This window comes from Heloderma suspectum, chromosome 5 (genome assembly GCF_057233095.1).
Source record: "Heloderma suspectum isolate Gila_16-S chromosome 5, 16-S_ref, whole genome shotgun sequence".
NCBI classification, from domain to species: domain Eukaryota; kingdom Metazoa; phylum Chordata; class Lepidosauria; order Squamata; family Helodermatidae; genus Heloderma; species Heloderma suspectum.
The window spans coordinates 171,871,154-171,895,403 of NC_139462.1; the positions used below are offsets into that span (position 1 = coordinate 171,871,154).

At 42.2% G+C, this 24,250-nt stretch overlaps 1 protein-coding gene across 2 annotated transcripts in view; it reads right to left on the minus strand.

Moving 5' to 3' along the window:
• Window positions 1-8,661: 8,661 nt before the first annotated feature.
• LOC146344831 (ubiquitin-conjugating enzyme E2 E2) overlaps window positions 8,662-24,250 on the minus strand; it is a 201,792-nt gene continuing 186,203 nt past the window's right edge. The window contains exons 5-6 of one of the 2 annotated variants that reach the window (XM_084858339.1): window positions 23,040-23,187; window positions 8,662-14,088 (exon numbers count right to left, since the gene is read on the minus strand). In XM_084858339.1, coding sequence (XP_084714465.1) covers window positions 13,991-14,088; window positions 23,040-23,187 — 246 coding nt within the window. In that variant the 3' untranslated portion in view covers window positions 8,662-13,990. Of the gene's footprint in view, window positions 14,089-16,741; window positions 21,737-22,555; window positions 23,188-24,250 lie in introns of those variants that run through there. The other variant, XR_014792322.1, reaches the window with a different exon arrangement.

Here is a 24,250-nt window from a genome sequence, read left to right on the forward strand (position 1 = left end):
CCAGTAAAATAAATGAGATCTATAGTATATATGAGATTGTGCAATAACTTTAAAATACATTAGATACTATTGGGAAAGTATAAATCTAGCATTTACCTAGTTTTCTCATGTCTCGTCCTCTAATTCCAAATGGGAAAAGGAATTCTCTGATTAGCATGATATTTTTGACAGTTATTCCAATTCATTCCAAATTCAGTTTCAAAGCAGTATGTTAACCACTGAAAGAAAACCATGCCTGGGAAATCCCTGTATATTTCAGTGATTAATATCTGATATTTATGTAGCGCTACTAATGCATCTCAGCACTTTTGAAGACTGAGTTACCCAGAATGTGGCAGATAACCTAAAAAAGCAGAGGCCAGTGCAATAACCATTTATATGGATCAGGGTTAAAGTCCTGTTTTGTTTTTTGTTTTTTAAATGCATCACAGATTTCTAACAACCAAACTTCAATGACTATACAGGATAGCATGCAGTCAAACAGTACTCTCTTTCATCTGCAGGCTGAAGCATTTTATGGCTTAATACCCTTCCTTTAATTGCCCTTCATTAACAACCCAGCTGGAATTAGTCAATTTCCCCTCTTTAGCTCACAAACCAAGGCCTGGATCAGAAGCCAATTGATGGTTGGGGGGCTAATTTCTTGCTGTTTTTGACATCTATGGGCTTGCCAGAATCTAATTGTCCAAAGAACCAGAATTGGTTCCAGCGTCGAACAGTTATCGCGACACTCAATTCCTATTTATAATTACTGGAGAGATGGGGATTTCTGACCATAGTAATAATACAAGTCTAATAATTGAAAAGGTGTTTTTTTTTTTTTTTAAACAAATGCTTTCCTCCCCCCACCCCACCCCTGGTCCAGGTTCAGACTTTTCATCCTTTAATCAGCTTCGGTTATGGAAAAATTCCAGTCGGAAAAAACAACAACTTTTGTTTTGCTTGTTCCTATCATACTATCTATCAACCAATTAAAGCTTCCTAAGCAGCTTTTTAAACCTGTTAAATGTTTAAGCTCTCACACTGACATAATAATTATACAGTTTAAAATCATTTTAAACTCACTGCCTGAGTCAAGAAATGTTTGTAAGTTCTTTATAACAATAGTCAACAGCCTTTCATTGGCAACTGGTCCAATTAAAACCCAATGACAATTAATTTTAGGCTGGTTTAAAAAAACAAACAAACAATTGTTTGATTAATTAATTTGATTAATTATTAATCAACATGCAGTTTTTGCCTTGTTCCATTATCATTCAGACCTTGGCTGAAAACAAACCAACCAACCAGCCAGGAAAAGCAATATATTTTTCATCCCTACCCCCTCAGTAGTGCTAACTTAGAAAATAACAACAACAACAACAACAACAACAATGAAGTGATTGAAAAGCAAAAACATTAATCTTGCACCCAGATCTTAATGTGTAGTTAGTTGATAAAACTCTGTAAATTGAATAAAAAAGCCTATTGACTGATACTATACTTCTAGACTGGGACTTCTATCAAAGCCAAAGCAAAATACCTCATTAGCAAAAGAATGCAGTCCTAACTATAGCAATTTGAAATCACTAAAAAAAATCTGGATATATATTTTGGGGCATAAAGGTATAATGACAAGAGAGAAGTTACAGCCTAATTTAAAATGCCAATGATTAAGAAGCATTACATTTTCTGATCCTGGGATCAATTCCACAACTCATCTTTGTGGAAGTTTAATAAGCAAATGTGTTATACTAGTAAACTGTAACTCTGTGAATTCCAGTAAATGGAGCTACAATGTTTTCACAGTTATTTGGCAAGCCAAGAGGAGCTACACTTAGGGCGCAATCCTATGGCCACTAGACAGCAGCTACATGGCCATAGGATTATTTGCATTACGGGGATCGACCTTGGAGCCAGTGCTGCAAGGTTGGTTCCCAGAACACTGCCTCCTCGCCCTTGCCCCCTTGTAAGAGGCATGGTTCTTCCCTGGCTCCGTGCTCGTAAAAACAGTGTGGAGTGGGGAAAAGGGGGCATTCCTAGGGGTGGGGCAGGGACGGCAGAAGTGTTGTTACGACGCTTCCTATGCGCTACCTGGCCTCCCCCTCTGCTCCAACCCACTCCAGCTAGGCAGCCAAAATTGGCTGTCTAGCCACTAATGCAGGGAGGCTGGAGCAGGATGGAGGAGAAGATCCCCTCTGTGGTTCACCCACCCTGCATTGGATAGTCAGTTGCTTCCAAGTTCAGAGGCGGCCAACTATTCCCATTGGATTGCACTCTTAGAGGACTAACTTGAAAGTGTAACTTGAATTGTTCTTCAGCAACAATTTAATTATTTGTTTAAATTTTATTTTAATTATAAATAATAACACAACTATACTGAAAAAACTGGAAGCTCTCAGTATCCTTTACATGGACCACTCATAACTTTGAAAGTTATTATCAATTGGTAAAGACCATCAAAAAGTCCATTAAATGTATTTTCTGCTATAAAAAGGTTTTCTACCTCTGTTAGCTGTCTATGTTGTTCCAATTTCCAACAAAATGCCTAACCTACAAATATTCAAAGGACATCACCTTTGAGTAAAATTTGTGATTTCTTCTCTTGAGATAAATCCTGTAGTGAAGATGATACCCTGAAATCTATAAAAGCAATTTTCTTGCCCATTGTATAAATGCCCTCTAATTACCCATCTATTAAATTCCAAATGTATAATAATAATAATAATTATTATTATTATTATTATTATACATTTCTATACCGCCTCATAGCTGAAGCTCTCAGGGCAGTTTACAGAAGTTAAAACATTAAAACACAATATAAAAAGTTTAAAAGCCATTTACATAAAAGTACACAGACAACATACATACAAACAACATATAACTAAAAACAATTTTGAACAGTCAATCATAACTAAAGACACATCTAGGACCAATTAAAACTCATCATGTGCTGCCAAATGCCTGGGAGAAGAGATAGGTCTTAACCTGGTGCCAAAAAGATAACTATGTTGGCACCAGGTAGACCTCATCGGGGAGCTTGTTCCACAGATGGGAGGCCACCACTGAGAAGGCCCTCTCCCTCATTCGCCACCTTCTGAGCTTCACTTGGAGGAGGCACCCAGAGGAGGATCTTGGATGCTGAATGTAGAGTATGGGTAGGTTCGTTTTGGCGGAGGTGTGCCATCAGGTATTGCAGGGCTTTATAGGTTAAAACCAGCACCTTGAATTGAGCTCGGAAGCATATAGGCAGCAAGTGCAAGTGGGCCAGAGTCAGGCTTGCATGTGCGGGCCTTCTAGTCCCAGTTATCAATCCGGCTGCTGCATTTTGCATGAGCTGCAGCTTCCTAACCGTCTTCAAAGGCAGCCCCACGTAGAGTGCATTGCAGTAATATAACTTGGAGGTTACCAGAGCATAGAAAACTGAAGCCCGGTTATCCCTGTCCAGATAGGGGCATAGCTGGGCCACCGAAGTTGCTAGAAAGCACTCTGTGCACTGAGGCCACCTGAGCCTCAAGTGACAAATATGGTTCCAGGAGGACCCCAAGCTACGGACCTCCTCCTCCGGCTCTCCAGATGCTGTCGAACTCAAGGTCCCATCAGTCCTAGACAGCATGGCTAATGGTCAGGAGTGATGGAAGTTACAGTCCAACATCAGCTGGAGGGACACAGTTTCTCCATCATTTTTCTAAGGAGTCTCATCTGCTTACCAAATGCTGCTGGTGTTAACTGTCCCTTAAAGGCATTTTTTAAACACACACTACTAAAAGGTTTCTTCACATTTCCTGAATCTTACATTCAAATGCAACACCTACATTTGTGCAATTTATTTATTTATTTACAATATTTATATACCACTCCACATCAAAGATTTCGGAGTGGTGAACAAGATAAAAGAATAAAAGCTCATAATTAAAACAATTAAAACATTTCAAAAGAATAGATTCTGAACTTAATAACCACAGCTGGTCACTCAGGGAGGGCCTCTCGAAATATCAATGTCTTCAGGAGGCGCCGAAAGCAACACAACACTGGCGCTTGCCTGACCTCCAAAGGCAGGGAATTCCACAGGATGGGGGCCACCACACTGAAGGCTCTTTTCCTGGTGGACTCTAACCAGACCAGTGGTCCATGTGGAACCACCAGGAGCAAGCCCTCCAATGACCACAGTGACTGAGCAGGTTGGTAAAGAAGAAGGCACTCTCTCAGGTATCCTGGTCCCAAGTTGTTTAGGGCTTTGTACACTAGTACTAATACCTTAAACCCGGCCCAGTAGCGAATAGGCAGCCAATGCAGTTCCCTCAGCAAAGGAGTTATATGCTGAAAAGGTGCAGCTCCTGATAACAGCCGAGCTGCAGCATTCTGCACTAGCTCCAACTTCCGGATCAGCCTCAAGGGCAGCCTTACATAAAGTGCACTACAGTTATCCAGTCTTGAGGTTACTAATGCCTGTACCACTGCGGCCAAGCTATCCCTGCCCAGGAGAGGCCGTAGTTGGTGAACAAGCCGAAGCTGGTCAAAGGCACTCCAAGCCGCAGTGGCCACTTGGGCTTCCAGCAACAGTGATGGATCTAGGAGTACCCCCAAACTATGGACCTGATCTTTCAGACAAGTGCAACCTCATCTAGAACAGTCAATGAACCTATCTCCCAGACGCAGGAACCACTCAGCCACAGGGCTTCCATCTTGCCAGGATTCAGTTTCAGTTTATTAGCCCTTATCCAGCCCATTACCGAGTTCAGGCACTGATCCAGGACTTGCACAGCCTCTCCTGATGTCACAGGGAGATAGAGCTGTGTGTCATCAACATATTGATGGCACTTGGCTCCAAATCCCCTACTGACTGCTCCCAGCAGCTTCATATAGATGTTAAACAACATTGGAGACAAGATGGTACCCTGCGGCTCCCTGTAGCTCAATTGCCAAGGGGCTGAGGAATAGTCACCCAATGTTATTCTCTGAAATCAGCCCCGTAGGTAGGACTGGAACCACTGTAACACAGTGCCTCCGATATACATCCCATGGAATCAATCCAAGAGGATACCATGGTCGATGGTATCACAAGACACTGAGGGGTAGAGCAGAATTAACAGGGTTGCACTCCCCGTCCCTCTCTCAATAAAGGTAATCCATCAGAATGACCAAGGCTGATTCAGTCCCATAACCAGATCAAAACCCAGACTGGAATGGGTCTAGATAATCAATATCCTCCAAGAGCACCTGAAGTTGCTCTGCCACAATCCTCTCAAGTATCTTCCCTAAGGGGTATTTGCGAGTGGGAGGTAAGTTGTCTAATACTGTTGGGTCCAGAGTGGGCTTCTTCAAGAGTGGCCATACTACTGCCTCCTTAAGGACAGCAGGGACCACCCCTTCCCACAGGGAAGCATTTATCACTCCCTGAACCAACCCAGTCATACCTCTTTGGCTAGCTTTTATTAGCCAAGAGGGGCAGGGATCAAGAGAGCATATGGTTGGTTGAATTACTGCAAGCACCTTGTCCACATCATCAGGCCACAACAACTGGAACTGATCCCACAAAGCCAGGCAGATGGTGACATAAGACATCTCAACCAGAACAGTGATAACAACACTGTAAGGTTCACTGTGGAGACAATCAATTTTTTCCTCAAAGTGTGATGCAAAAAGGTCACAGTGGGTCCTTGATGGGGCCAGGGCCATTTGCTGGGGAGGGTGTTAACAACACCTGGAGCACCTGGAAGAGTTCTGCTGGACGGCTACTCGAGGATGCAATGGAGGCAGCAAAATAAGCCTTCAAAATAAGCCATGCAATAGGCACAATTATACGCTCTAGTGTGTGCTTGGTCATCTTCGCTTTGAGACTCATGCCATTTGTGCTCTAGCTGACGTCCAGCCTGCTTCATTGACTGCAGCTCCCCAGTATACCAAAGAGCGGAGAGGGCTCTACAGCGCTGGAGAGGGCACTCAGGTGCAAACAAGTCAATGGCCCTCTGCATCGCACTGTTCCAGTGAGGCTAGGGCCTCGGCTGGATCACCAGCTCTCTCCACTGGAAAATCCCCAAGAGCATTCAGAAATCCATTTGATTCCATCATTCTCCTGGGGCTGACCATCCAAATGGGTCCCCCACCACTGCAGGATGGAAGTAAGACCGTGAGCTCAAATCTCACCAGGAAATGGTCTGACCATGACAATGGGGTTACTTGGACACCTCCCCCCCCCCAAGACTACCCAACTCACAACTTGGAGCAAAAACCAAATCAAGGGCATGCCCTGCTTCATGTGTCGGGCCGATGACTAACTGAGACAGCCCCATGGTTGTCATGGAGGCCATAAAGTCCTGAGCTGGACCTCCAGAGACACCCTCAGCATGGAAGTTGAAGTCACCCAGAACCACCGTCCTGGGTTCCTCCAACACCACACTTGAAACTACCTCTGCCAGCTCAGTCAGGGAAGATGCTGGGCAGCAGGATGGGCAGTACACCAGCAGCATCCCTAGTCTGTCTCTATGGCCCAACACCAGGTGCAACCCCTCAAGGCCTGCTCCAAGGTGGTTTCCTGATGATGGAGATGGAGGTTCTATGAATCACAGTGAGTCCACCCCCCCAACCTATATTGCTGCACTAAGTATCCAGGTGGGCAGAGCTGAGTCAGATCAACCCCACCCAGCTCATCTACCCAAGTCTCAGTAATACACACCAGGTCAGCCTTCTCATCCACAATTAAGTCATGAATGAGTGCAGTCTTATTGCAGACTGACCTGGCTTTAAATAGCAGCACCGCAAGACAGGAGGGGTCACTGGATGAGCTAACAGGCACATGAGAGCTGGAGGAAGGGGGTAGAAGAACAGTGTATAAACATCTGTGGCTCATTCTAGTTTGATGCCCCAACCCTCTCCTCCTGCGATATCTTCTTCTGCCCCAAGTCACTGGGATAGTGGTGCTCCCTCTGTGGGTCCCTGTGTCAGAGTTTCCCAAGCACATCCTTACCACACCAGAAGTACCCACACACTCTCCACAGCCACCCACCATTCAAATATACAATCAACCAGTCAACTCATACACTCCACTCATCCAACAATCACTCCCAACCAAACAAACACAATCACAGTTTGTAGCTTGTTGTTATAACCAGCCCCTGGTCACAGCTAAGACATCAGCCTTGCCAACCAACCATAAAGAACAAGGTACTTATTTCCTAGCCATTCAATCTACTTCCATTAGCTTATGCTCATTCCATCTCTCACCAGGAGTGTGGCAAGCAGTTCTCCCCGCTAGCTCTCACCCAGGGGAGGTCCTGCTTCTAACTACTACAGGCTCCCACCCTGGGCAGAAGAAGCAACTCTGGTACATGAAGCCTCGGTTCCCTGTCTCTCACCCAGGGTGGGTAACAATGAGATATAGGTACAATTGTTGTCAGGGAATCCCTGCTCTCACTCAGGGACACCCCACCCACACAGAACAGGTAGTCAATGTGTGATTAAAAAATGGCTCTCTTCTCCCTTTTATCTTACACGAACAATATTCACATACGCATACAAAAAATGCAAGACGCTCGAAGATGCTTTTATTGTCATGTTGAAATGTATGGCATTCATAGCACTGAGTCTTGCTTTTTGAAGTAATACTGGAGGACTGTCGCATGTATGAAGTGGATCCAGATAAAACAGTATTTCCTTCCCATCAGCTGGCTGGGGACACTCACAACTAGAACATGGAGGATGTAGCCATCTGAAGGAGTGAACCTGGGCCTTTGGTTAGGGTCTTGTCATTTTGGAACACCGATCCAGCACACTAGAGCTTTCAAGATGTCAGCTTGATGGAATAACAACATAATTTTTCAAAAGACTAGTAATGGAGCTGGCAAGATGTGACTGCAATTGAAAACGTGTTTTCAGAAGTGAGTCCAATGCTACACTGAGGAGAAAAAGTGATTTCTTAAATAGTTGACAAACCAAAAGCCATGGATAGAATGCTCTCTGAAAATGTTGGTCTCTTCTTTAGCTATAGAATGAGTTTGAGAATGGCTAGAGAAACTGTAGAGGAGACACACTTGTTTACAGGCTATATTTCCTCCCAGTCACCTTAGAGAGATTACAAGTGGTTGGCAGCAACATCAAAGGATAGGAATTTGGCAATGAAGTGTTCAGTACACAATGTCCCTTAGCTGTCTTTTAACTAAGATTACTAGACTCTTTCAGGAGAGTTTAACTATGTAGTGTAATAATGTTTAAGAATTACCTCAAAATAGGTCTTATTTACCTAATTCAATGTTAAGTCATATACATAGTTGGTAAACATATCAACTCTTTCTGAAGCTACAATTACAGATTTTAAAAGCACATTAATTTCTCAAGAGGTGTATTTTTTTCTTTCCATTGATTTATAGCTTCAAGATGTTTCCTGCTTTGTATTGTAAGGCTTAGATAGGGTTCACCAGATCAAAATGGAATTTATATGAGAACATAAGAATGGTCATGTTGGATCAGCTGAACATTTTTATCTAGGGCCAGGCCATAGATGATCCCATGTGATCACCTTGGGATTATGAGAGACTCCTGCAGTGCTCGTATGAAGGCAGTTGGTATGCACCAGTGCCTCCAGATGGTACTGTACTTGTTCTAGCCACTACTATCATGAGAATCAAGGCAGAAAATGAAAATTACTTACATCACGGCAGCAGTTCATAAAAACTAAGCCTCCATGCAATCCTGGTCTTGCTTTTTGAAGTAATACTTGAGAACTGTCGTACGTATGAAGTGGACCCAGATTCCCATCAGCTACCAGCTGGCTGGGGACACTCACAACTAGAACATGGAGAATGTAGCCATCTGAAGGAGTGAACCTGGGCCTTTGGTTAGGGTCTTGTCATTTTGGAACACTGATCCAGCACACTAGAGCTTTCAAGATGTCAGCTTGATGGAATAATAACATAAATTTTCAAAAGACTAGTAATGGAGCTGGCAGGATGTGTGACTGGAGGTATTTGCAAGGGCAAATTAGTCAGCTATGGGACAACATATTGTTTCCTTCAGTGTTCTGCCTCCTGGTGCTTTCCTAAACATATTGCCTTGACACCATTTTAACTGTTGATATAATTAGATTGTGATTTACCTTCACCTGAAATATGAAACAGCAGGGATGGGGGTAATGTAAAATTCTGGCTTATAAATAGGCTGTTTGTGTTCACCATCATTATGAAAAAAGGCAGATAAAGCATAGTTTTGGGAAAAGCTGGTATGAGTAATATGAACTAATCCAGCTGAATTGTTTAAAATTAGAAGCATTTTCTCTAATGTTATTCCAGAGTGCACGCATTTATTTTAAGCCAAACGGCGGTGAAATGACAATGTTTCAAGGTTTCTGATGTAAATTAGAAAGTAGAATAGATTGACATTAGTCCTTAAATCTTTCAAATTACCATACATGTACAGGTATTCCTGTGGCCCTGGATAGAACATCTTGCTTGAACTTAGAATGATCATAGTCGATACAAAACTGCAAACTGATTTAAGATTTTTTTTCTTTGAAATCACATTTACAAAAGGGATATAAACATACAATAAACATTAGAGCAGGATTAAAAACATGCTTTTCCACTTTAAGAAAGTAACAAAGTATTACTGCACACATCCTTGATACAATTTTTGTGGTAATCTTATCCGATACCAATACTTGATACAACAAATGCTACAAGATTTTGAGAGACGAGTGCCTTACAACGCAACCCTATGCATGTCTACTGTGAAGTAAGTCCCACTGAGTTCAACGGGATTTAGTCCCAGGAAAGGGTGCACTGAATTGCAGCTTTATTCTTGTAAATCAGAGGTGCATAGCCCGACACTGCTCAATGCCTTAACCCTCAGGGGTCCTGCCCCCCTGCCAAATTTCTTGATTATACTGCTTTAGTTATGGCAGCTGCCACTTCTGCCACTGATAGCTAGCCTTTTCCACCCTCTTCCCCAGCAATCCTAAGACAGATAGCTCTTTCCTCACTGATAGCAGCAGCGATGAAAAGAGCAATCTGTATCAGGAGTGCTGGAGTGTGTGCGCACATGTGGGTATGTATGTGTGGCCCCCAATCCCTGAACCAGCATCACGTGCAGCCCTCAAGACCGAGAATGCTGTGCACACCTGTTATAAATGCAGCTATTAGGCTTAATAATACTAACAGCGCAATCCTATAGATGTCTACTTAGAAGTAGGTCCCGCTGAGTTAATGGGGCTTACTCCCAAATAAATGGGTATAGGTTTGCAGTCCTTGACCTTAACAACACGTGCATTGTGGAAGTATAAGGGGCTGCAATCTTTGAGCCTGAACTTATGCAACAAAGACAATTTAAATATCACCACTGGAGCATATACTTTCCAAATCACAACACCCACACACTTCCTTAGCTGAGCAAAAGCTTTTCTTCTAGATCGGCATGTCTAAAATTAGCCTGAAGGTCGGTTCTGAGTGGAAATACCCTTGCCACAGAAATGCCAGAAATGTTTGGTGGAGTGGGCTCATTTCTTGTGTGTGTGTGTGTGTTTTTTCACCAGCACAGCATGGATTTACTAAGAAGAGTGGTTTGCTCTCAAAATTAACAGTCGGCAGGGGGGGGGGGGACTAACAGCTCACTTTCAGTACATAGTTCTAAATGTAGGTCAGACTTCCCCAACCTGGTTCTCTCCAGATGCTTTACCTCATGACTCCCATCAATATAAGGTAGCACAGCTAACAGTCAGGGATTATAGGAGTTGTATTCCAAAACATCTGGAGGGCACCAGGTTGGGGAAGGCTTGTGTAGGCAAATTTAAATGCACTAACAATGCAACCCAACCCTTCAACATGCAGGGTAGTGTGTATAGCTGCTACAGGGGGTGAGACCTGTTAGGCTGCCATAATCAACTATCTTTGGAGACTTACCAGAAGTTACAGAGTGACACTGGGAAGGTGGGGGAGGGCTGGTCTTGAGTCTCCAGCATCCAGCAAGGCCCAGTGCCTGTTTGGTTGATGGCCATCACTCTAATCTCCCATAAATATCCAAGATGTCCCCATTCACTGACAATGAAATCCTTCGAGTTACAACGCAATATTGACCATAGCTGGGTTGTGGCCATCAAGAGACACTGCACACTCAGTGCACATGTAGCTTGTGTGATACAGTGAGGCATGGCAGCAAAGACCTCCATGTATGCCCTGCAAATAGAAATGGATTGGACCAACTGCATGGTTTCTGCTACTTGGCTTTTAGTGAGTTGGGTGTACATGGGGCTGTACACCATGTCCTGTTCATGCATGGACAAAGATTTAACAGACATCATGATCATGTCCGCACTGTAGATTACTTTGTAGACTGCACTGTAGGTTGCTGGCATAGAACTGGTTTCTATTGATTACAAATTTCTACCTTTATTGTTCCCTGTTCTTTCTAGTGCTCTGGCATTAGAAGTGCAGTGTCCACAGATGTTCTGAGTTATCCTCAAGCTGTTCCTGCAGATGCTTGGATGTCTACGATTTTCATCACCCTCCAAGAGTCTCCCCTGTTGTACATTTGTGATCCATCCTTTTATATAAGCTTCTCCGGGCTTGTTCTGCTGAGTAACGTTCTTCATGGCATTACTTATCTTACCGGCAAAAGTTGTTGTGTCTGTATGACTCACAGGACTCCCATTCTCACAAACATTTTTGCTGTAGGATTTGTTGAAGCAGCGTAATGTGCATGTCTTTAACCCAACAGAATTTTAAGCATGGTAACACTGTACATTCATGGGCTCACAAGGATTATTACAATGCAGCGGTAGGCAGAAGGTAGCTCAGGATCCACTGGTAGATCTCTGGGCAGTTTGCAGTAGATCTGCAAGGGTTTCTGAGTCCCAATTGTTTAATAGCAGCAAGAGGAAAAAGGCTACCATATCCCCTCTAAATTAGGCTACTTAAATGAAAAACACCTGAGGAAAAATCATGAGTCAATTTTTGTCTGAAAGGACTATGAGCATTGTACTAATACTGAAAACAAATTCTTGGTTGGACCTATGTACTCAGAAGCACCCCGTTTCTTGATTCTAGTAATATGCCTGCCCCCTGACCCACTATTTTCCACCTGGCTTCAGTTGGTGGACCTTGAGTTTCTAGTAAATAAAACTAAGTAGATACTGGAAGCCTGAGTTCTGCCCACCCCCGCCATATGATTTCATTGCTAAGGATACAGGTCAGATATACATCACATATGCCATCAGCACCGACACATGGCAAAACTGCAGACACAACTAAAGAGATTCATTTTAGGAGAACAGCTGATTATATATAACAGCCACCTGCAAAATGACACAACAAAATAACACAATAAAACACTTTTCTAATACCAAATGCATTGATGTGAATACATTTATCTGGTATCAGAGGTGAATGGTGTAAGCCAGGGGTTTCCAACATAGTGCCTGTGGGTACCACTGAACCGACAAGACCAGTCTGAGGTGCCCAACAAGCTATTTCCCCCCTCTATAAGTGATTCCTCCATTCTTTTGCAGTCCTCCTTGATGAAAAATGGCTGGAGATTCCCCCCACCAACCAAAATCCTTGAGAAGCCAGACTGCACACAGACAGGGTGCACATTCATGAACACACACACACACACACACACATGCAGATAAGGGGTGTGTGTGCTCCCAACATTTTCGTGATCCTCCCCTCCCAGGAGTGAATTTGTGATGGAGTTGAGGGCACTTTTTCAAAAAGCCAAATGTGCCCACGGGCTCAAAAAGGTTGGAGACCCCTGGTATAACCCATATAGTGTTAGATATTGCTACCCACAAAAAATGATTAATCCCCCCATCCAATGTAAGCAACCATATGAAGTAAACCTAGGGAGTGTAAGTGGCATCTATTATATGACTGAGTTTTTCCATGTTAAGAAACAGAACTGGTAGACCAATGTGGACAAATTTCTTACAACACAAGTTATGCATCTCAGTACAGTTTCAGAGATATTTGCAAGTGCTAATCAAGCAGACGCCATCCCCAGATAAAATCAGGGAGTGTATCAACAGTGTCTGCCCTTTACTTTGTTATTTGACTGCTGAAATTGTAACTTGTGAGCTGGGTCTTGCAGGGTAGTGGAGACATCTAGGATATTAAATCCTGCCAATGATATCTTGGAGACATGGGACAGGGTGATTAGGAGCTCTAACAAAAGACATCAAAATCGATGTGTTACATTCTCCTTGTGCTACCATTTTCCATTGGGATTAATCTACAAATGGCACATTGGGACTGGCCGTTAGAAAAATGAGCAGTTCAGAACAACATACAGTTGCAGACTCGGTAGTTATATGCAGGTTTAGGAACATGCAGTGCTGACCTGGGACTACTCCACAAGGAGGAAAAGCACTGCCTTACAAGAAGTGCATGTTATCAGCCACAGTGTTTTATTGAGTGCTTTAATAATACAAGGGTACATCAACTGATCCACAGTCAAAAGTGGCAGGTCCCTAAGAAATTTACAAGCACTTTTCTTTTAAGTAAATCAAAATACATATCATCTGGTTCAACCCAGTAGCCTTATGTTTGGGAAACAGAAGGCCAGTGTTAAAACACAGTCTCGGTAATGCACAGTGATTCTTAATTTTATGCTTTTTATACAAAACCTGTTCCCAGTAACATGCACCCACCATTAGAGACTTCCGTACAAAAAAATAACCCTAAACACTACATTTAAGTAGAAACAAGATATAGTTCTGAGTTCGTTTGCTTGTTTTTCCCAAAGACACACAAAAGAAAAAAATACATTAATACAAAGCTTTGTGATAAAGCTCTATACTATTACAGATCCAACATTCCTTGTACTGTAACCCAAAATTCCCAATCCATATTTTAAAGATACAATTTTCAAGCTGAACAGAAAAATAAAATAAAAGAATAAAAATAAAGGGGGAGGAGTCAACTTTGCCATAAAATGCTTCAAAACGTAATAAAAATAAGACGGGGAGGGCTATTGATGCACTTAGTGAATGTGCTTGCACAGGTCCAGCATGCTGTACAGCAGATTTCTATGTAGCGTATCTCTTGGTCCACTGTCTGGCCATTCTATCATGCTCTGCTCTGTTAGTCATATACTGAGTAGCAATGCTTCCAACCAGCGGGTCAGCTGCAAAGAAAGCAAAATAGTTAACCAATTGCCAAGCTCTAAACGAATTGCTCACTCTGACTGTAACACAAAGGCAATATCTTCTTGTTCACAGGATGATCAAATTAAATGTTAGAATTAAGGCAGAACACCATTTTGCATCCTGATCTAAACTTGTGCACTTGTAAATCTGCCTGCAACTGGTTAAATTTCAGGGTTTGTTGTGTTGTGCTGCTGCATTTTAGCTTTAAAATCTACCTATTACAGCCATAATACAAATTGGTCACTGAAACATCACCCCATTCAGTAGCATGTGAAGCAGATAAAGCTAACAGTATTACACAAGTGCAGCCCTGCAATAAAATGTTGCAGTGTGGAGTGCTTCAATTCAGGGTTCCAGCCACTCGATTCCATCCCCCCTTGGTTTCCCTTATTTCCCTTCAGTGTTCCATTTGTGCTGAACTGAGCAGGCTCAGGCCTCATTGGGCTGTTTTAAGTTCCCTTGCTCCATTGTTGTTCTTGGAGTGAGTCGGGAAGATAAACTTATGCCCAATCCCAGCTACATTAAAAGTGTGGATTCCTTTTTTATGTCTATGGGTAGCTCTTTCTTCCTTCCCTGGGGACATTTTAAAATAGTTCCTTAATGTGAACCAGGAAATGACCTATCCAACACTTTTTATATCTATATATGTCTTCCTCTCTCCTCCCTTTCCACCCACGCTATTCAATTCCCGCTCTCACCTGATCATCAATTTTTCCCCCTTCATCAATGAACATTCCATGACATTGAGTTGTCATGGGTCTGTTTTGGGAGTTCCTTCTCCCATAGGGTTTTTTTCCTAAATATTTTTTGGGTATCTGCAAACCTCAGGGTTACATCAAGTCAGCTGATATCTCCCTCTTGTGTGTGTGTGTGTGTGTGTGTGTGCGCGTGCGCGCGTGTGTGTGTGGTGCCATTTTGGCTACACCTCCATGGAATGGAAAGACTTGAATTGGAAGTAGAGGGAATGATACACCAAAAATATATAATGAGTATCCTTAAAATAAAAAAATAAGGGTGCAATCCTATCGAGATTCATGTCAGCCTCTGAACTTGGAGGCTGACGGGAATCCTATGCAGAACGAGAGGAGCAATCCTTGTCTCCACGCCTTCCCCGCTTTGTATTTCAGCTAGACGGGCATTTTTGCCTGTCTAGCTGAGGCATCAGGGAGGGAAGGAGGCTGGAGAGGGCGAATTCCTCGTAAACTGGCCTCCTCAATCCCTCCCCGCCCATGGGAATACTCCTGTTCCCTCCTCTCCGAGGTCACAACAGCAACCTCGGAGAGGCAGCCACACGGTTCTCTCTGTGCTGGCTGCGAGGGGGAGGGGGAGGGGTGGGGAGCTCAGACTCCTGAGTCTGAGGTCGGAGTGCAGTCTCGGAGCTTGGATCCAGGAAACCAAACTATCCTGTGGCCCCCCAGATGCTGACTAGGGGTCATAGGATTGCTCTCTAAATAAATAAATGGTGGTGTGGGATGCGGTATGGGAGAATTTAATACATGCTTTACATTACAAACATCTGGTACTTCTTGGTAGTCTTAGGGCTTTCTTATCTAGACTATAGCTAGCATGAGGGTTAATTCAAAAAAGACAAGTGTGAAGGCAGGCCCATCTTCAGATACTACATTCTGAAGTAGAAGCTTGCCCAACAAGTTGAAATGTAGCTGGCAAAGGGGAGAGCTGGCATAACTGCTACTGATAATGGAATGTTAATCAGAAATAAAAATGGGCACCTATAACCTGTTGTGTGATGAAATCCTTATGTGGCAAGTATGTCGCCTAAAGCAGACATATGTGTCATTGCGGGTCCAAATGGGTTTGGGGTAGAGCCAAGTGCTCTTCAGATATAGCCTTATTTGCCTTTTTTCTCTTGATTATGGAAGAGAGCCTGGCGTACTATTGCTATGTATCAGAGCTATGGATTCAGTACTGTATCCAAAGCTTTTTTAATCTGGCCACTGATTAACAAAGTGCTGAAAAAAGGGCCTGGTGGTAGCTTTTCACCTATGAGCCATTGTTTTCTTTCCTGGGGCAGGTGGCTTAGAAATAAGCCATGATTTTTCAGAGCAATGCTGGGATCTCAAGACCTTGGTGATCCTTGTAGAATATTAACATCCACTCAGAGCATTACAAATCTGCTTCTATCCAGAGGCATAGGATAAAATGGAGAGGATAAAGATGGCTTCAAGTAGGGATGGGGGAGAATTTCTCCCCGAAACTTCGGGGGGCCGAGTGCCAACGTGTTCGGCCCCCCGAAGTAGTTTTGGGGAGAAATTCTCCGCCCCCCCCCAGATGGGACTTACCTTTCCCGAATGTCCCTCCCGGTGGCGGGTCCTGGCGGCGGTTCGTCAGGTCTTCGACAGGGGCAGAGGCGGCAGCCGGTCTTTCGACCGGATGCCGCCGCCGCCATTCCAATAAAAGTAAAAAAAAAAAACGCCCCCGTGATAGGCTACGTTAATCGTCACGTAGCCTATCACGGGGGCGTTTTTTTAAAAAAAAACTTTTTATTTCGCTGCCGGGCGAGGCGAGGCGCCTCCTCCCCGGCCTGAATTTCGGCTGGGCGAGGCAGGAAGCCTCCCCCCCGGCCTGAATTTCGGCCGGGCGAGGCGGGAAGCCTCCCCCCCCGGCCTGAATTTCGGGGGGAGCAGCGAAGCGCCTCCCCCCCACCGCGAAGCAAGCTGCGAGACCAGGTAAGTGGCTTTCGTGCACTCCTAGCTTCAAGCTTGGCCACTTAACAGTGGACAACTGCCCCCTATTGAATACTGCAGAAACTGCCCTATTTGTTAGGACTAATGCACAGAAAAAGGTGACTGAATCTGCATAGTGATTTGAGGGGGAATGTAGTGGAATGGAACATATTTGTTAGGTAGAATTATTATCATTTATTTATTATTTAATTTATTTCTATTTTTATTCTTCCTTTCCTCCAAGGAGGGTGGTATACATGATGGTTTCCTCCCCCGCCCCCAATAATCCTATGAGGTATGTTGGTCCAAATTCACCCAGCAAACTGGAGTTGGCCATTTGAACCTGGGTCGTCAGTCATAACCAAAAACTCTAACTACTATTCTGCACAGTATCTTAACAGCACTTGCTCATGAGCTGGTATACGCTTCCTTCTTTGGCTCTGCAAAGAGAAGTCTCTATAAACCTCTGGTTTATAGAGACTTCTTTTTCTTACAGTAAAACTAATTCAAAGAGCTGTTGGGGCAGGGGGTGGGGAGGTCCCTTGGGAGAGGCAATCTGAATTCTCATACTGGGCTAGCTGGGTGGGTGTGTTTCTGAGGATATTTTGGAATTGATTGATAACTTTTTCCTATGAAGTTACTTTGTTTGCATGGATACAAACTAAGAAGACAGTTTGATTGTTCTTTCTGTAGGAATTCTGACTGTTCTATTATTAACAAATAGGAAAACAATATGCTGTAGGGGAAAAATGGCACTCTATATAGTAGCAGTAATGTAAACCATGGTGCTTTTTATGTGCAATAAAATGGAATACCTTGGAGGAACAGGAATAATTGTACATAGTGACAAACATGGTCATCAAATCAGTAAACAAAAAAGGAAAACAATTATTACATAAAGACAGCTACATTCGAGTACAAGTCAGCATCACTGCTTACAAAGGGATTTTGTACCTCATGCAAACACAACTGAGGTAACAAAATTTTATTTTTCTCAGTGGTTTATAATATATACCCTAAGAGCATAATTAGACAAGCTAACTGTGTACTCTAAAGGGAACGCAAAATGCCAGTCAGTTAACCTTACAGAACAAAACATATCACCTATTAATTTGGTTATTCCCTGTTTCATCTAATAAAATTACAATACCACAATAAATCATCTCCTACATCACTATAAATATGTGTTCAGATTCCAGTACAGAAATCCCTTTTAAATGTATTTGGTTATTCCTACTTTTACATACATTCTGATATTAAAGAAATGTAAGAAACAGGCAAGTGAAAACAAAATTAGTTATTAGGAACTGAAAAAATAGAAACAGACTGGAAAGTTAAAATAGCTCTAACTGCTGTTTATGTGGATGTATACAAGAATTTCAGAAGTGTCTGACAAAACCAAGATCAGCATAAAGGGCTTCTGCCTTCATCAATAAAAAGGTTTCATATATCTCTCATAAACTGCAACTTAACTGACTATCCATCTACTTTGATTTGCAAACTAATCCATACTATAACCAAGATGTTGTTGGACATACCTAGTTTGTGTCTTACCAGGTTCTGCAAAACTCAAAAGAAACTGGAGAGATAATAATGTGCAACTGAACAGTTGATACATTTTCCTTGCAATACTGATCCTACTGAAAACAATTTTGCTGGCTCAATCTAACTGAATTGTAACCAGGAAGTTCCTTTGATCTACAACATTACACCTCGGTAAGTACTTAATTCCGATTTGTTCATTCAAAGCAAAACAGCTCTTTGCTCCAACTAAAGTAGTAGTTTCTATGTACTCAGGGGATTCCCTAGGTAACCAGAAGTATATGGTTGTAATTTGGAAGAAAACTAAAATTTAAATCCCACTCACAAAGGCCTAACAAGAACCTGTGAACTTGCAGGATGTATGGAATGTTGAATGATCAGTTAAGAGGGGGCGGGGGAAGAACCTGGAGGTGGAAAGAGGGAAAAAGTGGGAATTAAGGATTTGGGTTGGCAGGATATGAGTGATGGAGTTAAAAATCCTCCTCCATGCTTTACACAGAGATGTTTCTGGAGGAAGGAAAGGACACCTTTTCCATTTCCCCTCCATATAGCTAAAAAATGAACAGGGTTAGGGCTGGAAGACAGCCAGTAACCTCAGACCTCTAGCACTATATAGCACAGAGAAAAGCTTCAGGTGTGTGTGTGTGTATGTGGGGGGGGGGAGAGGTGTTCTTTTTCCATCTTCTCACCCCAAGAGGACTGAACAACACTACAAGGCTCCTGTTCCAGGCTGTCTGGAACCCTGAATAGGAGCACTCCTGCTGCTGACTGGTGGGGAGTATAGATACGTTGCAACATTTTATTGACAGTCCCACTTGTTTCACCTAAACAGCAGAACTACTCACCCAGCCTCAGCCCTCTACCCTGCCTGAAGCTTCCATTCCCCTGGGCTCACCCCCATGACCTTGTCTAAACCGCTCCAGGTTAAGCACTATAATCATCATCATCACCACCACCCTCCCTCCCCCCATCCCAGTCCCAGCACATATCTGGTGCTTGGGATGGTGTCTAAAGTGGAAATGAAAAGAATGGATGGCTGCAGTGCTAGTCTTCCTCTCAGTCTCTGCTTTGGTAGAGAGAAAGGCCTAGATCTAAGGTAGACTGAGGAGGCACGCTGGCAGTATCCAAACCAGGTGAAGGAGAAATGGATACAATATGACCAGGGCCCAAGGAAGCCTGGACTGGACTATTGCAAGTAAGTCCATTACTCCCATGAGGAAAAAACTGAAGCTGAGTTGTAGTAGACCAGGGGAAGGCAACATGGTGCTCTCTTTCTCACATGCATACACGTGGGCACCAGCGCACCTGCAGAGACCATTATTGGAGCCCACCAAGTTGCCTGACCTGTCTTAACTTTTTGTTTTTAAAAAATTAACACATTTTCTTACTGGCAGCTGGGATTGCTTTAAAGCAAAGTGAGGGCTTCCAGCCACTGCCATCTTTATCTTCCATTAATGCCTCTGCACCACACATGAGGCACAGATAAAGTCATGGAAATGAAGGTGGTGCAGGCTGATGCATTCCTCTGCAGTGTGCCCAGCCACCAAGAAAAACACTTCTGCTTGGTAAGCTGGGTCTAAAGAGAGGGGGAGAGGCTAGGAAGGGCAGCGATAAGCCAGCTGGGATGTCAGGGAAGCGGGGGGCTGGGGGAATTGGGCAGGGTTGTGTGCTTGCATGTCTTAATGGATGGGAGCTGTATGCATGTGAGAAAGAGAGGTGGAGAGAAAAACTATTAAGGGAGATTTTGTAGAAATCCTGGAAAAGAGCGAGTGTGGTTTTTCATGTGCTTGCAGTGAGGAGGAGGAGAAGGAAGAAATGTGTGTGCATGCATATGTCTGTGTATGTGTGAGAATGGAGAGAGAATGGATGGCTGAGGATGTGTGTGCGAGCGCATACTTGCATGTCTATGGATGGTGATCCAGGGTAAGAAAAAGAGCGCAAGGGTTATGTTCTAGAGTGTGATAGAAATGTAACATCTAATTTGGCACTAAGTTCTTAAAAGAAGGAACTTTCTAAAATTGTAAAACTTACGTCACTCTTAAGTGCCATGCATGCTGTTGGTGTACTCTCTCTCTCTCCCCCTCTTTCTCCATAAAAAATAATAAGTATCATGTAAGGACTAGTTTTTATGACATTACCTTATTTGCATTTCTAAAGGATGATTTAAATGCTTCAACCCTCATGTGGATGGAGGGATGGCTCCAGGTTTCGTAGTTCCTCAGCACCATGCCTTTTCTGTGGTGGCCCCCAAATTGTAGATGCCCTCCCTAGAGAGGCCCACTTGGTGCCTAATTTGTTGACTTCTCGGTGCCAGCCAAAGGCCTTTTTATTCTCCCAGGCCTTTAAAAAGAATTTAACTGTTGCTTGTTTTATTTTTTTTAATGATATGTTCAATGCTGCATTTTAAAATAACCTTTCCAATGTTTTAGCTGCTTGAATATTTATCTCTTCTTTTAAAATTATTTAAAATTATTGTTGCTGCTTTTAAAACTTAAAAAAATATTTTAATGTGTTTTATCTTTGGTATTATTGTATTTGTTTTTATTATCTCTCTTTTATTATATGACATATGTCACCCTGAGAACTTTGGCTATAGAAAGACACATAAATTGAATAAAATTAAAATAATATATAATGCTATCATTTTGTTATTTCTTTTTCCTCTATTTCTATCTCAACTGTTTCATTTATTTCTTCCCTCAAGGTATCATAATTCATGTGTACATTTCCTCCCTTCCCTGTCATAGCAATAAATTCATCCAGTTGTTAACAAAAATCAGATACCTCCTAACCCAATTTGCTGCCTGATTGTTCCAAACAAAATGCAGAAGTTAACAGAAAGAATGAGCCTAGGCCAGTTTACAAGTCAAATCTCACACCACTTGTTTAAAAGGGACAAACATGTGCCTGCCTTGGGTGAACAGAAACAAAAGGGCATTGATGTAAAACAGAAAGGAAAGAGCTTCTTCTCAACATCTTTTGTAGATTACTGTGTGAATGTCAGAGATGCTTCAGGAGCAAATACTTCTTTTCATTTCCTTGGCTTGCTTGAGAAGAATAGCAGTGCTGCTTGCCAATGAAGCTGCAGCTGTGCGTCAAACTCAGTTTAATCATTGTGTGTGGCTGGGGGTTAATTAGCTGCCATTCTTATTACTATTTGTTGTTCTAATGAAGATTTGCATAAATCTAAGCCTACTGGGTAACTGATATTTAATTTTTCTCTTCAAAGGGAAAATCTGTACATTCTGTATTTGTATTTTTGTGGAGGAACTCACTGTTGCTTTTCCATTTGACCTGATCTGCTTCTGCCCATTAGATGAATGCTGAATGAAGAGTACGAGTTTGCTTATCATCGTAGGGCCCCTGCCAGGTTTCTGCCTTTAAAGTGGTCTGGGATAGACTAAAATGAAGGGAAGATGGAGTCCATTTAGAATTGCTTCCAGCTGATAGAGAACAGAGGTGTGTATGTGTATGTATTTCTCTGAGATGTGCCTGGGGTATTCTCAAAAGCAATTCCCTCGCTGAAAGACAAAGATAGTCGATTTGCTTCACCATGTCCAAAATCAGATTATAAAGCATGACTACCTGACAATTTGTTAAAACTGCACCAGAACTGTGCTGGGTCTAAAAGAAATGGGCTTAAATCCAGGAGATAATACTGTCAGAAAAAAGAAATGCAAAATCTCCATGAAGCCAACCTGCATAAAATCTCCTATATGGATATATTTTTGGTTTTAGAAAGAAAAAAGTTCACACACTTCCCTTCTTTTTCTTCTTCTTCACCTTGCACATTCCACTTAATTAGTTAATTCCTGAACTGCAGCAAGCCATAGTTTGATGTTGTATTTGAACCAGTAAACTATGGCTAGCGCCATGCAAACCAGGATCAATCCTGGTTTACAATCCTGGTTTGCAGGGAAACACAAACCATAGTTTGATAATTGGGATGCAATGTCAAATTATGGTTTGCCACAAACTAGGAAGTAACTAATAAAGAAGAGCTCATGCCAAGAGGATGGAATGTCTGTACTTTCACCATTTCATTTCCTTCTGATCTCACTGTTTACTCCCTCCCTCCACATGTAACCTAGGATAACATTCATGCATCTGATGAAGTAGGTTCTACTCCATAAAAGCTTATGCCAAAATAACTTTGTTAGTCTTTAAGGTGCCTCAAGATTCTTTGTTGCTTTTGCTGCAACAGACTAACAAAACTAACCTCAGGAGAGGACCTATTTCTGCTTAATTTCTGCATGCCAGATTTTTGTTAGACACACAGTTGCAGGGCTAGAAAAAAAGACAACCGTATCAATGCATTTAGCTAAAATTTTATTCATTACCTGCAATACAGGTACTTTTGGTTTACCATATACAAATCTCAGTCAATATATGTAGCTTTTCAAAGGTAACTGGCAATTTAAATTTATTTTATCAACATCCAGCTATACACCAGCAGTTTATGAAGGATTTATTGCACTCTTTGATGTTAACTACAGTTAATGCAAAGACCTGTAATCCACAGAACTTAACATACCATGAAAAGTTATCCTGCAATGGTATTTCTCGTAGCAAGGTAGGGTAAGCAGAGGTTTATTTTTAACTACTTAAAAAAAAAATCTTTAGAAACAAAGAAGACCCTGATAGCTAACCTAAATCTATATACCAATAACTTACCAATATACAATAAATTATATCTGTCTTACCGGGGTTGCAGTCTGTAAGAAGTGAACAGATGGAAAGTAGGACTTTAGATATGGTTAATGCTGGACTCCAGTTGTCTTTTAAAATATCCAAGCAAATCACTCCTTGGCTGTTAATATTACAGTGATAAATTCTTGTCCGAAATGTAACCTGGAAACAAATAATAGTACAAGCCATGCACATTATTACTTATAATACATACACATAATCATCACTCCCTCCATTTCTGATGTTTAGGTTGTGAGTGCTCTTGCTTGTGTAGCCAAAAGGCCACCACCCACCCACCCACCTACAAGAGGGAGGTATCATGAGGCTTGGGGAATCCCTAGGGTTTGCATTAGTACAAAAAACATTAAAGAACCCCTAGAGATTTAACATTTCTGGATATTTGTAGCCATGGAGAAAAACTGTTTTTTTCTGGGGGGTTTTCCAGAAAAAAATGAAATATTGGGAAAAATTGAAAAATAAGCAATACTTATTTTTTAAAGTGCTCTTTACAGATCTAAACTCACTTTGTTGCCTTAGGACAGCCTTCCCTAACCTGGTGCCCTCCAAATATTTTGGATTTCAGCTGCTATCAGCCTCAGGCAGGATGACCAATGGTCAGGAATGCTGGCCATTGTAGTCCAAAACATCTGTAGGGCACCAGGTTGAGGAGGGCTGCTTTAGACACGTAAAGCAGCCTTTATGTTCCTAAAGTTATATTATATATAATTTCATTTGCTCGTTTCAAATGTAATTATCATTACATTTGAAAACTTTAAAAAGTGAACTCAGTAAATTTGTAATTACTGCCTGAATAAAAGATATTTAAAATTTAATATACTAAACATGATAATTTTATGAGCAAACCAAGTTAGCTGTTCAATTTTTCCATTTCGGGGCAGAAAAAAACAAAAAAGGTCCTTGGAAAAAACTTTTTTTCTGAATTTTTTCAGCCTTCCACATCTCTAGGGACCTGGGGAGGGGGAACACAAAACAGCCGAATCAGCTGAGCATGCCGACTGGGCACAGAATCCTGGCTGAGTGTTGGAGGGAGAAGAGAGGAACGCGGAAAACCAGCGGGAGGGTAATGGAATAGAGTACATATTCTAGATACCAAGTGACCTTTATGATCCTGCATAACAAATTGTATAGTACAGGCCTATACTTTCTGACTGATCCTCAGTCCCACACATTCTCTATATAGAATTAAGTTTTTTTGTAAACTCAG